We start from the raw sequence: 15,933 nt of genomic DNA, 5'->3' as shown, positions 1-15,933 counted from the left end.
CTGCAACATGGATGGTATCTGTATTTTGCAGACTGCAAATTACATACGGCTATGTGCGTGAGGCCTTAGAGGTTTTCAGCCTTATTTTGGGGGGTGGTTTAGGAACTCCCTCCTTCCCTGACCGTGGGTGCTGGACGTGAGCGCACACAACATACGCTCATTAGAGTTAGCACAAAACACAGCTGCTTACTTCCAGAAATGGCGCCACACCTGTCAACAGGTTGTGGCAGGTATTGCAACTGCAACCCCACTGAAGTAAATGAGGCTGAGCTGTAGATCCACACACAACCTGTAGACAGGTGTGGCGCTGGCAGCCCTGATTTTCTTGTATGAGGCCTGTAAGCCTCAGTTATAGTTAGCTGTGTACCCCGAGGTGGTGAGCTCCTAGTATAGGCCCTGTGTGCCTCTTTATCTGATACAGTTTACACATCATCTGGTTGGGGTGTGAATTCGTAGGAAGCAAAAACCCCCCAGAGGCCGTGTCAATTCATACGTCACACACGCGCCTCAGAGCTGGCGGGTGACACAGTCGCGCATGCGCGGAGGAGCCGCGCACAGGCTGTTGTTGCTATGGAGATCGCGGCGTGGACGCGCCCAGGAGCTGGAACGCTCGCGCCCGCGGACAAGGAAATCGCCTTCCTGTTCCTGTACTGGTGACAGCAAAAAAAAAAAAAAAAACAACTGGAGGAGAAGCGGCGCCGGAAGTACCGGGAGGAAGGGGAGCCCAGGGCGGCGGAGACGGCACGACGAGGAGCGTACACGGGTACAGACGCTGATATGGAGGGCACGGGACGTGAGGGGCCCCAGACTGCAGAGTAGTCCTGCATTATATAATCTGCTCCATTACCTGCTATAGCATGAGTCATAGCTCAGCCTTATTTAAAGGGCTACTCCTAAATTAAAGGGATCACTAGCAGGCATAGCTATAGGTCGGTTCCCATAGAATGTCTGTACTGTGCCTTTATAGAGCTCTGGACTAAATCTAAGTGATACTAGAGACCCCTGCATCAGGGATTGTGTGTGTGTATATGTAATGTATGTATATATAGTGACACAGTGAGAGGTCTGGTCTGGGAAAACAGGTATTTTCCCCCTAGCATGTGCTGCTGGGCTGATCTACAGCCAGGTGAGGTCAAATACCGGACCGGATTATCAGTGCCGTTCCGGGTTTTGGCAGCACCTGGCTGTCCTTAAATAAGCAGCTGGGCTCAGAAGCCATGTCTCTGTGTTGGGATCTGGGAGTCTGTGTGTCTGGATGAAGGTTTGCTACCTGTTTGGCGTGAAAACAGGTTGGTGCTGCTATGGTCAAGGACTCTTTGGGGCAGAATTGCTGCATGGTGTGAATTGCCACCAACACTGCAAGGTGACATTTTGCTTGTTTTGTCACTTGCCTAAAGTGTGAATAAAACACTGAACTTATTGTTGCCTCTGTACGGCGTCCGCTAATCCTGTCTACCAGAGCGAGTCCCCACAATTGGTGGAGGATGCGTGCAAAAGCAGTGATGCTGACGTGAACGCCGATATTCTAGGTTTCTGCATTTTTCGGGCACGGTTGTATGTTGTACATTAAACCAGCTGTATTACAACCAGTGCCCCACGACAAAATGGAGGCTGTTGTGAAGGCCCTCATGGAGACAAATCTGCAGTAACGCGAGGCTAATAAGCAGCAGCAGGAGACTAACCAGTTGCTGCTACAATACGTGATGGCTTTGCAGAACCCTGGCAAACCCTGGAAATCTCCACCCCAGGCTCAGAGGTTTGAGCTGATAAAACCCTCCCGGGATGTACCCACGGCGGACCTGGCTCCGATAGTCTGCTGGCGGTGTCAGGAGCCTGGCCATATAAGGGCTGACTGTCCCCATCGGGTAGCCCATGGACACTAACTATGGCTACCGTCAGTCGCTATATGCCAGGTGGCTGTGTGCAACAGGTACCCCAGAGTCTCTAGATCACTTGTGCCAGGTGGAAGTGGGAGACACTCTGGTGGAGGCTGGACTCGGGGAGTCTGGTGACCCTAGTAAGGGCTACCCTGCTGCGATCTACTGAATATACTGGCCGGAAAGTCGGGGTGATGTGCATCCATGGAGACTTAAAAGACTATCCCATCGCGCTGGTGTCTCTAACCACGGTGGCCGGTAGATGGACCCTCGAGGTGGCTGTCACCACAAATCTACATTAGGAACTCATAATAGGGAGAGACTTCCCGGCACTGTGGCCTAGTATGAGAGTGACAGATACCCATGAGACAGGGGTAACCCTAGCAGAGTGGCCTGGCTCAGGTGGGAGACCAGAAACCCATGTACAAGGTGATGAGGGAACTCTGTAAGTTGCTGCACATAAAACAGTTACGGACGTCCGTTTACCATCCGCAAACAGACGGTCTGGTAGAACAGTTTAACTAAAACATTAAAAAATATGTTGATAAAGGTAGTGTCTAAAGGACTGGGACCTCCTTCTGCCCTATCTCGTGTTTGCAGTGCGAGAGGTACCCCAGGCCTCTACTGGGTTATCGCCCTTCGAACTGCTATATGGCAGACACCCTCGCGGTCTCTTGGGCATGGGAACAACAACCCACTCCACATAAAAGTGTCATTGAGTACGTTACCCAGATGCAAGATCGGATGGAGACAGTATTGCCTCTTGTTAGGGAGCATGTGGAGGCAGCTCAGCGAGCCCAGAGTCGGGTCTATAATCGGCAGGCTCGGGACTGTATCTTTAACCGGGGTGATCGGGTTTTGGTTCTGGTACCGACCGTGGACAGTAAGTTCCTGGCTAGGTGGCAGGGGCCCTACGAGGTACTCGAGAAAGTTGGAGATGTGAACTACAATGTACACCAGCCAGGGCGGCGAAAGCCGGAACAGATCTACCATGTTAATTTACTTAAGCCATGGAAGGATTGTGAGACCTCTACGGAAGACAGCCCGCGGCCGGGTTTTCTAGGGGAAGGGGTACCGGCCCTTCTGTCTGATGCAAGGGAAGCGGTTGCCGCTGTAAAAGTTGCTGACAGCCTCTCCTCTAAACAGACCAGGGCCAGGGAGTTCATTAGTCAGAACACGGATGTGTTCTCGGACCTCCCTGGACGCACTTCCATAATCCATGACATTGTCACTGGGCCTCAGGCAAAAGTCCAATTTTAAAACCATACCGGGTACCCGAGGCTCGGCGACGAGCCATATCGGAGGAGGTGCAGCTAATGTTGCAGCTAGACATCATTGAGGAGTCAAAAAGTGAGTGGGCCAGTCCTATAGTATTGATACCCAATCCGGACGAGACGTTGCGGTTTTGTAACGATTTTCGAAAACCTAACAAGGGTTCCAAATTCGATGCGTATCCCTTGTGCTCATCGAGAGGTTAGGACAAGCCCGGTATTTTTCTGTTTTGGACCTCACAAAAGGGTACTGGCAGGTACCCTTAACGGAGGCTGCCAAAGAGAAAACTGCCTTCATCACGCCTGAGGGGCTGTATCAATATAAGGTCTTACCCTTTGGTCTGCATGGCGCCGCTGCCACTTTTCAGTGACTAATGGACATTGTGCTTCGTCCACATCGTCGGTACGCTTCGGCTTACCTGGACGATATTGTCATCCACAGTACCGACTGGGAAAGTCACCTACCCAGAGTGCAGGCTGTAGTGGGACTCCCTTCGGAAAGCTAGCCTAACCGCTAAACCCCAAAAAATGTGCGATAGGGTTAGAGGAGACTAAGTACCTGGGTTATGTCATTGGGCACGGAGTCATCAACCCCCAAGTGAACAAAATAGAGGCGATACGGAATTGGCCCCGACCGGTCAACACTAGGCAAATAGTCATTCCTGGGAATGGTGAGCTATTACATGAGGTTTGTTCCCCACTTTGCTACTCTAGCCGTGCCCTTGACAGGACTCTTGAAGGGACACAAGTCTGTGATGGTTCGCTGGGATGATCGGCCGGAAGAGGCTTTCTCTGATTTGAAGTTGGCCATGTGTGGGTCCCCGATTTTGGTGACACCAGACTTCAAAAGGGAGTTTATAGTACAGACCGAAGCCTCTGAAGTAGGCCTCGGTGCTGTACTGTCTCAGGAAGTCATCGGGGAGGAGCATCCCGTTGTCTTCCTCAGCCGTAAGCTCGCCACAGCCGAGACCCGGTATAGTATAGTGGAGAGAGAGTGCCTGGCCATCAAGTGGGCACTAGAATCTCTCCGCTATTATTTATTTGGGAGAAAATTCCGCCTGGTGACCGACCACTCCCCTCTCAAGTGGATGAGCCAGGCCAAGGACAGAAATGCCCGGGTCACCCGATGGTTTCTCTCCCTTCAAGGTGGTTTTCGGTGGAACACGGTGCAGGCCGGTTACAGGGAAACGCAGATGCCCTGTCCCGGGTACACTGTCTGGCGTGTGTTCACCCCCCTCAGGGTTGAACAAAGGTGGGGGGTATGTGACACAGTGAGAGGTTTGGTCTGGGAAAACAGGTATATTCCTCCCAGCATGTGCTGCTGGGCTGATTTACAGCCAGGTGAGGTCAAATTCCGGACCGAATTTTAAATGCCTTAAATAGGCAGCTGGGCTCAGAAGCGAGGTCTCTGTGTTGGGATCTGGGAGACTTGTGTCTGGATGAAGGCTTATTACCTGTTTGGCGTAAAAACAGGTTAGTGCTGCTATCAGCAAGGACTCTTTGGGGCAGAATTGCCGCATGGTGTGAATTACCACCAACACCGCAAGGTGACTTTTTGCTTATGATTTTGTCACTTGCCTAAATTGTGAATAAAACACTGAACTGTTTAATCCAAAGAACTTGTTGCCTCTATACGGCGTCCGCTTATCCTGTCTACCAGAGCGAGTCCCCACAATAATGTATGTATGTGTGTAGGATGACTCCTTTAAAACAATTAAAAAATAAAAACGATGTTAAAGGGGTTGTCCCCTTCCCCATAGGAGTTGTGTTGCTCCACACAACTCTTTGGGAGTAGGGGAGAAAGCGAGAACATTTGTGACGTCCGTTTCATTCAAATGTGTGAACTAGGAGACCCCCATAATGGTGATCGGTGGGGGCCCCAGTGGTTGGACCCCCGCTGATCAGACATCTATCCTGTGAATAGGAGATGGATAAAACCCCTTATGGATAAAACGGGTTTTTCAAGACCTTACCACTGATGACCATTCCTCTAGATAGGTCATCAATATCTGATCGGTGAGGGGTCCGACACATCAGCTGTTTGAGAATGCAGGGGGCACACGTTTATCGGTCACATGACCTAGGCGCAACTCAGCCCCATAGAAGTGAATGGGTCTGAGCTGTGATACCAGGAACAACCACTGTACAATGTACGGCGCTGTGATTGGTGAGCAAGGAGAAGGCCGCGGTGCTCACAGGAGCCTGTCTCTTGCAGCCAGGAGAGTGAGATATGAGTGTGCTTCTCTCTCTCCTCGTTCTAGCTTTCTGTGCTGAGACCCCCACTGATCACTAGAACAAGGAGAGAAAAGCGCCCACATATGGCACACTCTCTCCTTCTAGCCGAGATGGACGTCTATGGGTCTTTCTCGATTCCATCTTCTGCAGCGAGTAGAGAGTGTGCCAGTAAGCTGTTGGAAGGGGCTGTGGTGCTCAGCTGAGTGCTGCGGCCTTCTCCTCCTCATGCTTATCGGTCAGATGGCTTTTTTGCAACCCAGTTCAGATGAATGGGATTGAGCTGCAATACCAAGCACCGCCACTAGACAATGCATGGTGCTCTCCTCGATATACAATAATATACTGATTTAGGCAGCCGATCTGGGAGTCGGATCCCCACCAATCTCATATCGGTGATCTATCCTTAGTACTTAACCTCTTTAAAGGAGCACTTTGAGCAAGGCTACAACACCGGGTGTGGGTATCCAGGTTGGCGACCTCTGAATATAATCCTGCACTGTTGTCACCTTTAGATCATGGAGTCTCTGTAATTAGCGGAGGAGCTCAGGGCTCAGACGGGAGACGCCGATCTGAGGCCACGTTGCTCCAGAAACAAGGTGAGGCTGTTTGCTTTCCTGCCAACCTCTAATCCGCCATGTCTGCGCTGTGGGTACGATAGTCCGTCCTCTATCTGGCAGGGGGTGTATTTGTAACCGTAGCTGTGCCACATACGTGCCAGGGCACAAGCTTCGGCAATCACAGCTGTCCACACAGTATCTGGGTACACCCTTCAAAGATTTAGTGTCTGGGTTGACAAAGGCGGCCGTCTCTCGTTGGCACGGCGTGCGGGCGATTGCAGTGACTGGCAGTGTTTGGGTACCTGATACAGGAGGCTGCTCTTGGGTTACAATGGTCGGATAAAGGCTACGTTGGGAAGCATAACCCAGTCAGCGTGTCTCAGCGGAGGAGGCCGGAGATGGCAGCGTCTGCCTGGGGGATGGGTACGGGAGCGTTCCTCTCTATTTCACTTCCTTTTGATTTTTTTAATGTATTTTAATGCACCCGAGGAAGCCTCATAAGGTTTTGTAGATCTGACTAATATATTAGGGCGCAGGATACGGTGGACTGGGGGCAGTTGGCGTTGTATGAGTTAATACAGAGGCGTAGATTCTTCTTCTGGAGCAGCATTCCCATCATGCCTCAGGATACAGCACCGATTCTTTAGGCTGTCGTCCCCTGCTGTTCATTGTACTTTGTAAACGCATGCCGATAGGAGTGGGTAAAGGCAGCGACAACTGCATTGAGCGCATTTCTGGTCCAGAAAAGTGGTTGTCGCATTTAAGCTCAATCCGTTGTCTGGCACACGGCCATAAGGCCCCGTTCACACGACTCTATGGCCACCGTGTCTGTGTTGCAGACTGCAAACAGGGGCACCAGCCGTGTGAAGTCCGTATCCCAGTGCAGACCCATTGACTATCTTGCGGTACGGCGGAGGCACGAATCGGAAGCCCATGGAAGGGCTTCCCTGTTTTTCCGTGGTCTTCTGATCCGTGCCTCCTTTCTTTTGCCATATGTTGCAAATCGCTGACCCATTCAAGTCAATGGGTCTGCCCCACGATAGGGAGTTAGGGACTTTACAAAGCCGGTGCCCATGTTTTGTGGACCCCCTGTTTGCTGTCCGCAACACGGGCATGGTAGCGATATGGTTGTGAGAGTGTGGTCTTAAGGGGTTGGCCGACTTACTAATAGGCGTCTGTTTATTGCACCGTGCAGCCTCGTCTCCTCCTGCTCCCACGTGAAAATGGCAGACCGCTGAGGGTCATGTGACACAGTGCAACCATCAGCAGCTTCCATTGAAACGCACAGCGCACGCGCTGGTTTCCTGGAAGTCCAGGTGATGCGCAAGGGCAGGTGAAAGTATTCGCTTGTCTCGCTGCCAGGCAACGCCGCCTGCCCGGCTGGTGGATGTCCATGTGCAGTGGAGGTATGTGCCCGATCAATGTGTAAGCTAAAGATGGCCTCGAAGTTGTGAAATTTGGGTCAAAGCTCCTCTTTCAATGGGATCTTTTCTGCCCTCTTTGCCAGGTGTGAATGAGCGAGGAGGGCTCCCCCGCTGCTCTCGCTGACACGGTCCTGCGCTTCCTGTGCCATGATGACATAGACTCAGTGAAGGAACTATGTGCCGACTGGTTCCCCATCGAGTAAGTATGTTCCTTGGAAGGGGGGGGGGAGATGGGGGTGACGTTGCAACATGCCAAACTCGAAACCATATTGAAGTCTTACCTTTTCGTGTTCACCCACAGGTACCCGGATTCCTGGTACAGAGACATCACATCAAACAAGAAATTCTTCTCCCTGGCAGCCACCTGCAATGGGCAAATAGTGGGCATGATTGTAGCGGAAATAAAGAGCAGGACCAAAGTGCACAAAGAGGTGGGTTTGATGGATTGCCACCATTTTATCTTCCCCCTCTTGGTGTCATCCTGTAGCGTAACCCTTGACTTCTGTGCTTCTAGGATGGGGACATCTTGGCGTCCTGCTTCTCCAGCGACACACAAGTGGCGTACATACTGAGTCTGGGCGTGGTGAAGGATTTCAGGAAACAGGGAATTGGTGAGACGTCTTGCGTGGTCTGAGATTCACGGGGAAGGGGCGGCCACCCGTCTTTTTTAGGCCAATTTGCCTAAATATAAAGCACTGTAGAAGGGGAAGGTGTCGTTGTCTTGACTTCTAGTTAACAGACTTTTCTTATCAGGTTCCCTGCTGCTGGAAAGCTTGAAGAGCCACATCTCCAGCACAGCCCAAGACCTGTGCAAAGCTCTGTACCTGCATGTGCTGACCACCAACAGCAACGCCATCCGCTTTTACGAGAACCGACACTTCCATCAGCATCACTATCTGCCGTACTACTACTCCATCCGTGGGGTGCTGCAAGATGCCTACACATACGTGCTATACCTCAACGGAGGGCACCCACCCTGGACTGTGATATATCCTTCAAAGGGCACCCCTCGCGGCTGTCTTCTCAGATTATCCAGGGGGTTTTCATGCCATGGGGACTTATGGCCAGGGCACAAAACGGATCCTTTAAAGGATCTGCCTGAAATAAAGAGCAGGTAAGTAGTTACTTGACAGATCTCAGGGGCTGCTCCGGTTCTCTAGCCTGGGCTGCGTTTATCCAGCTGCAGCGATGACGTCACATCGACAACACATGGCAGCTGCAGCCACTCGCTGGCCTCTGATGAACCCAGGTGCTGGCTGCAGCAGTCCCATGTTATCGACTTGACGTTACTGCTGCGGCCAGGAGAACAGTGGCAGTGTGAGATCTGTCAATTAAGTACTTACCTCAGGTGGATCCCGGAGGTTCCTTGTTTTCTTCCTGAAGCCAGATAACCTCTTTAATGTCATGGTATTTTTGTGGGGGCGTCCCAATTCTCCCTCGATGGCAGCTGTTGTGGCAAATAGGCGTCGGGTATGTTGGATTCCAACACCTGATCCTTTGTTCTTGTGTCTGGCAGCAGCTTTTTCCCCTCTCCCTATTGAAAACACATGCACACTCGGCCATGCTGAGTATGTATGTGTATGGCAGGGTCGGGAGAGAGGGCTGTCGGCCAAACGCTGCCTAATGTGTATGACCAGCTGTAGAGTAAGACGTAAAATTAGATAATAGTTGGAGGATCCTGTCGACTGCCTGGCGTGGAGGAGGGGCAGTATCCATCAGTCTCATGCTGTCGCCTATCAGCCATATTTTCTTCCACTTTCCTTAACGTTTCTTCACTGACTATCTGCAGCACCTGGGTTCTGCTCTGGCCGGTCTCAGCCCGTGCTCGCTCCCGCAGAGGATCTACCGCCAGGCTCACACTCTGCTGCGTAGTTTACTCCCCTGGTCTGGCATCTCGGCCAAGAGTGGCATTGAATACAGTCGCACCATGTGACAACAGGTATGTCACACCGACGGTGGAGAATGCTGCCACTTACATAGCAGTTAGATTTCTCATCGCGTGCTTGAAGATGAGGTGGCAGCCATTTTCTGGGCTCAATCAATATTGACCGTGCAAGATATGAGTTGACATAGTGCGCGGCTCAGTACATTTCTGTGGGTGTGTGACTGTCGTAGACCTGGCCACGCCGACATGTTACAAGGGTTATCCGGGATACCTCCCACCAATCGGTGAAGCGAAGGAGCTGCGGACATCTTCTTCAGTGTTCACCAGGCTCCGTACATTTAGCAGCGGCTGTGCCTGGCATTACAGCTCATTGCTGCTCAGACCCATGATGAGGACTGAGCAATACCTGGCCGGTTCACTGATACATCTATGGCGCTGTGCTTAGTAAACAATAAGGCCTCCTGCTCACCAACGTTTTTTTTTTTTTTTTTTCGTTCAGTTTTTCGCGTTCCATATATGGACTGTATACAGAACCATTCATTTCAATGGATTAGCAAAAAAACGGAAGGTACTCCATGTGCGTTCCATTCAAACATGCAACGGAATCGGAAACACTAAGTAAACGGAAAAACGGACTGCAAAATACTGAAAAAGCCATACGGTCGTGTGCAGGAGGCCTAAAGGAGGATGGCGCTCACGGACGTGTCACAGCCCCATTGGTCAGCTGATCGTTAGGGTTGCTGGTAATCGGCCTATTAGTGTCGTGGAAAAACCCCTTTAAAGGGCATCTGTCAGCAGTTTTGTACCTATGATACTGGCTGACCTGTTACATGTGCGCTTGGCAGCTGAAGGCATCTGTGTTGGTCCCATGTACATATGTGCACGCATTGCTGAGAAAAATGTTTTATTATATGCAATGAGGGCGTTGCCTTTACTCCTAGAGGCTCTGCTCTCGCTACATCTGCCGAGCCCCCTCCACTTTGATTGACAGGGCCAGGTGGGATGATGTTTACGCTGCCTGGCCCTATCGAAAGTGGAGGGGGCGCGGCAGTTGCAGAGACAGCAGAGCCTCTAGGTGTAATGATAACGCCCCCGTTGCTCCTCGAGGCTCATTTGCATATATTAAAACCTCCTTTTTCTGAGCAATGCGGGCACATATGAACATGAGACCAACACAGATGTCTTCAGCTGCCAAGTGCACATGTAACCGGTCAGCCAGTGTCATAGGTACAAATCTGATCTGATAGAGGCCCATTAATCAGGAGTGACAAGCTGGACTCCCTCCTAGGTTGACATAACCCCATAGATTGCTCTCTCTCCATTGAAACAAGGGACCTATCCCTACAGATTTGGATCTGTAATACAGCACCCTGGTCATATACTGTGCCTCCGTTTGCCTCTGATCTCATAGAGGTATACGGAATCGGTGAGAATAAAAAATGGTGGCACGTTCCTTTGGATTTCTCAGGTAAGTAGGCGTATGGGGTGGCACACAGAGTGCCTGCGTCTCCATCATACGGAGCCATAGGGACACTGTGTGTATGAGGACTTAGAGGAGCTCCTCGCCTGGCAGTAATGTTTGGATGAGTTTGGTCTATGGGAGTTACAGGAACAGGCGGGTGAGCTGACTACATTGTAATGGATGAACGGGGGCTATCATTTACTGATTTTATTTATTTTTATCCCCCCCTTTTCCTGTAGATTTAAGCCGCCACCTGGCTGCACCTCTCCGTGACTGCACTCTGGCTTCTCGAGGAGCGACACCATCATAGGATACAGGGTCCGTTGCATCTTCTGCTCCCTCGGCAGGCCGCAATCTATCCTGCACACAACTTTTATTCGCAGGAACTTCTAATGGGATCTCTTTACCGTAACTGTTAGTTCTGGCTGGCTGCTATAACCCTCATCGTTTCCTAACAGACTTTAAAAGGAGATCCCGTTCTCTCCGGCGACGCAGGAAGCAGCCTACATTCTGCCCTCTTTTTTTGTAGCCTGGAGCTGCATGTTTCGTTTTTTTTTATTTGTAATTTTTTTTTTTTATATACAATTTTTTTTTCTTCTTTATAAATCAGTTGACTTTGGTGTCCACGCGGTTGCAGAGTTTCACCTATATGGCAAGTGACGGGTGGAGGAGAGAACTATGCAGCGGCCTCTGCTATGTAGAGGACAGAATCACCTTGCCCCTTGATGTCTTCCTTTTGCGTCGTGTGTGTGGCAGCAGGATTGTACGGTCTGAGAAGCAGTCCCGATGCGACGTATGTACATTGGGTTCCTATTAACATGACATCCAGAAAGAACAAAAGGCGGAGACGGGTCATATGAATGACCTTGGAGTCGGATGCCAAGATGTTTTTTTTGTTTTTTTTACCCTATTGGTAAGAGTGGGAGCCATTTTTAGTGCTTCTCCAACTGTAGTGCAGCCTCACTGTACCCATATCTTTCTTATCTTTACAAAAATTTAATTAAGACGGAGAAAGCTATGGTTTGATAGCTGCCATGCTTCCTTGCCCTTTCTCCGGCCCAGTTTATTTGCATGCAGGGCATAGACCTAAGGCTGTGTTCACATGGCAGATTTTAACGGTCAAAATCCGCTGCATATTCCGCAACCAAAACCATCTCGGTTTTACAATTTCAGTGCTGTGGACCTGATTATGGTTTAAAAACTGAATGGCGCTAAACTGCGAGCAGACTGCTGCAGTGGTTTCCCATATCCATTCTTGGCATGGTCTGGAAAGCCACCCGTAATGCGCAACCACATGAACGGCGCTGTGGACTCCCGTTGAAAACAGTGGGGCGTGGTTTAACGCCAGATGGCACTCTGTGGAATATCGGCCATGTTTAATATAGCCTAAAACAGACTAGTTGTTAAGGACATGCTGCATGACAGCTGGTGCTGTTAGGCACCATGTCCATAGCAACCAGACATGACAGAACTGTTCATTTTAAAGCAGGACTGTCATCGTCTAAAAGCAGAACGGCACCCGTCAGATATTCATCTTGTCTCAGCCCAGATTTTTCCATGAAGAAGCGCTGTAATCTAGCCTTGCCTCTTACGTAATCCATCAGGGTACATTTTATACTATTACAGTTAATTGCCGCATGTAATGAGCGACTCTTTCAGCTCCTCCAATTTTTTCTTTATTTTTTTAGAATTGAATTTGCACTTTTTCACATACACGTATTTGCTCATAGAAGTACATATACTAAGTGTAGGATCTATACCGTGTCACAATCAAGTTACATGCAATTACTGGTATTATTATCTCACCAGCGGCTTCCTAGGAGGGTGGCCTTTGGGGCCCTTAAAGAAAGAGGGGGCCCAGCCCTGATTGGTCCCATGGCCTTTGTAATTGGATGGTGAAAAACGTATGCAGGACGCGACTCTCCAGCGCAGGGGGGGGGTACAAAAAACAGGCACAGTAGGAGGCCCATTTTGATATTTGCTTAGGGGCCCTCTCGGCTATGTATGCCCACTTCTCTCCAGCCTGTGTTTCGGCTTTTATCTATTTTTCAGAGAAGCTTTGCAGGTGCCGTCTGGGTAGATCATTGGCAGGTTTTAACCCCTTCCATTCTGTCATTTTTTTAATCTTTTAAAACAAATATTTAGACGGCGGACGATGGAAAGGGTATACGCACGACGGTGAGATTTGTCAGACGTACATTTGCCGGGTAGGTAGCCATGATGATGCGTGTACTGTACTGAGCAATCTGCAGATTTCTCTGTCTCGTGGGTTATGCCAGAAACTGACTTATAGCAAATCTCAGACTGGCATAAAGAGGGTAGGCGTGACTCTGGCACTGGTGATAAGACTGTGGTCACATACCGTACGCACACAGGTATTTTTTTTTTTTTTTTGGGCCAAAACTGGGACCAGATCCAAACAATCAAGCCTTCCTTTATACCTTTCTTCCCTGTTGGATGTGAACCAGATTTTACTAAAGAGGACATCTTGTTATGGCTATGTGACTACAGCCTTAAGCTGGCCATATACTTTAGATAGCTTTTGGTTGAATACTCATGTGATTGACAGCTGATCCTGCCCCCATACACTTGTACGCTCGGCTGAGCATGCATGTGCTCTCAAAGTTGAGCGGTGAATAAGCTGCTGTCGGCCTCCCCTGGTGACAACTTATCTTCCTTTAGAACAAAAGGATTGGACTTGTTGAAATACAACATGGCTGACCTTTCTTTCCCCTTCCCCTTGTGCAGAGGTGGTTGTCCATTCCCAACACAATTGGCGGGTTCAGCCAACATTCATCTGATGTGTACCCCGAAGATGGTGTTGGTGGAGAGAAGGTTTACTCTTGTTAAATTTGAACCCTCTATCCCAGGCATCATCAAACTGCGGCCCTCCAGCTGTTGTAACACTACAACTCCCACAATGCCCTGCTGTAGGCTGATACCTGTAGGCTGTTCGGGCATGCTGGGAGTTGTAGTTTTGCAACAGCTGGAGGGCCGCAGTTTGAGGATGCCTGCATTAGATGGTCGGCCAGATCCCGACGAAATCGGCGAGTTCCTCTGATGGAAATGTAATGTTTATGACCAGCTTATGATGTAGGCCCCCTTCCTGACATTAACAGCACATAGAGGACATTTTTTTTATTTATTTTTTTAAGTAGTCCATGCCTTGACCTATCCATATGTTCTGCATTGCCTAGATCCTGAATACGCTGGGTGCGGACTATGCCCCTCTGCCCCTCTTCTCCATTATATGATTGTGTGTGTAGTATATTTATTGCACACTTCCACATACACATTATACGTGGCTCATACCAGTCGTCATTATGTAGATGGTATATATTCACACACTTCCTCCACCTAGTCGTCCATGAACATGTGTATGTCTTGTATGTTAGATTAGACCGCGTGCGTGCGAACCAGCGTGCGTGCACAATCTTTCCGTTCTTTTTCTTGGGTTTAGCGCCATCACCGGAGCGGTCGTCGTGGTGAAACCTTTTTGGATGTTTTCTATTTATGACAAATGTGTTGTAAGATAATAAAATCCCCTAGAACCGAAGGCTGCCTGCTGCGTTCTTTTTGGGTATTACTCGAAACGCCACACGGAACAGAGGCCACGCACGGCACATAGTCATGAAGCCCTAGTTTCACTTGGGGCTTATGCACACGGCTGTATGTTTGGTCCGCATCTGAAACGCTTTTTTTTATTTTTTTTGCAAATTGGATGCGGATCCATTCATTTCAACCATGTGCTGTCCGCATCCACCCCATAGCCACGCAAAAAAAACAAAAAATAGAACATGTCCTATTCTTGTTCGCAAAACGGACAATTCTACAGAAGTTTAAAAAAAAATGGCGGCATGCAGTAGCCCAGCATCTGCGTTTTGCGGACCAAAAAACACTGCCATGTGCATGAGCCCTTACCTGAATACTGCCAGGCCAAAGGTGTTCCACGCTATCGCCCCACTAAGCCACAACCATTGCGTACAGTGTCTGCACCTGGGGGACAGTGCTGCTGGGTTGTCAGAGCAAGCTCAGTCTTCACCTGCAGCCTATAAGAAGACATTGGCAAATCGCAGCTCATCCCCATTCACTTCACTGGAGACAAGCTGCAATTCCAGACCCATCCTGTGCACAGGAATGGCGCTGTTTTTTTCTGAGAAAGCAGCAATGTTTCTCTGATTCTGAGTGTGGAATATTGATGAGCTGTCAGGCTTTCAATAGGAGATTGGGGACAGTCCGACTCCCAGCATCCTCAACTATTATGGACCACAGTGCTAAAACTAGTGCTAACGCGTTTTCATAGAGTACCAAGGATGGCGCCATCAATTGCATAGTGGCTGTTCTTGGTACTGCAGCTCATCACATTCACTTGAATGGAACTGAGCAGCAGCAGGGCCGCGTGACATCTATGGGCAAGGAAGAGGCCGATGTACTCGCTGGAGCATGCATCCTTCCAACAGCTAATTAGCAGGGGGTCCAACTCCCACCGATCTGGTGATTCATTATTCCTTAAACAAAGGTATCTGCATCATATAAAGTATGGGATTCTGAGAATGAAGTGCTGATTTAGCGCTGGGCTTCCTTCTAAGTCAGGGATCAGCACTCCAGCTGCTGTAAAACTACAACTCCCAGCATGCAAACATGCTTGGCTTTTCTACTAACTCCCATAGAAGTGAATGGAGCATTCTGAGAGTTGTAGTTTCAGAACACATGGCGTGCCAGAGGTTGCTGATCCCTGTTGTAAGCTTTCACGGTGTAACGGCAGAAGGGCCGGTGCAAGGATTTTGCCAACACAAGCGAAGCGACTTGTGGCGCCCCCCGCTCTCCTAGGCTGTGGTCCTGGGTATCTTACTCTCTGAATGCAGACAATAACGGCAGAACTCCCGGTCACCTGGCGCTGTGGGGTACTGCAGGCGGTCTTATTTACTTGAATGGAGCTGTTCCGGAGCCTGGATGCAGTGACTGTGCCGCCGTTGTCCTGGATGCAGTGCTAAACCAGAGCCCTAGCCCCTTCATGCAGGATGTCTGGGACCCCCCCCACTGATCGTAAAGTGATGGGATATCCTATACCTTAGACTGCAGTGTGCATTATTATTATTATTTTTTCTAAAAGCGGCGTTCCCCCCTATAGAGCCTTCCAGATGAGATCAGACTGCACCATGGAGCCTGGACATTTCAGTCTGTTACTGCCATGTGTTTCAACCTCCTCGGCCGTCAAACAG

The 15,933-nt window shown here is 49.7% G+C and overlaps 1 protein-coding gene across 2 annotated transcripts; it reads left to right on the top strand.

Moving 5' to 3' along the window:
* Window positions 1-607: 607 nt before the first annotated feature.
* NAA60 (N-alpha-acetyltransferase 60, NatF catalytic subunit) lies at window positions 608-14,267 on the top strand. 2 transcript variants are annotated; one of them, XM_044303763.1, is made up of 8 exons: window positions 616-763; window positions 5,896-5,979; window positions 7,448-7,563; window positions 7,666-7,795; window positions 7,879-7,975; window positions 8,118-8,352; window positions 9,141-9,303; window positions 10,951-14,267. In XM_044303763.1, exons 3-7 carry the CDS (start codon window positions 7,454-7,456, stop codon window positions 9,295-9,297), a joined length of 729 nt encoding a protein of 242 aa, XP_044159698.1. In that variant the 5' UTR covers window positions 616-763; window positions 5,896-5,979; window positions 7,448-7,453; the 3' UTR covers window positions 9,298-9,303; window positions 10,951-14,267. The 2 variants fall into 2 exon arrangements, with proteins under 2 accessions (XP_044159699.1, XP_044159698.1); XM_044303764.1 differs by lacking the exon at window positions 5,896-5,979 and having other exon boundaries at window positions 608-763.
* The last annotated feature ends 1,666 nt before the right edge of the window (window positions 14,268-15,933 follow it).

The sequence above is a fragment of the Bufo gargarizans genome, chromosome 8, assembly GCF_014858855.1.
Source record: "Bufo gargarizans isolate SCDJY-AF-19 chromosome 8, ASM1485885v1, whole genome shotgun sequence".
NCBI classification, from domain to species: domain Eukaryota; kingdom Metazoa; phylum Chordata; class Amphibia; order Anura; family Bufonidae; genus Bufo; species Bufo gargarizans.
This window is presented reverse-complemented; position numbering and strand designations above follow the sequence as displayed.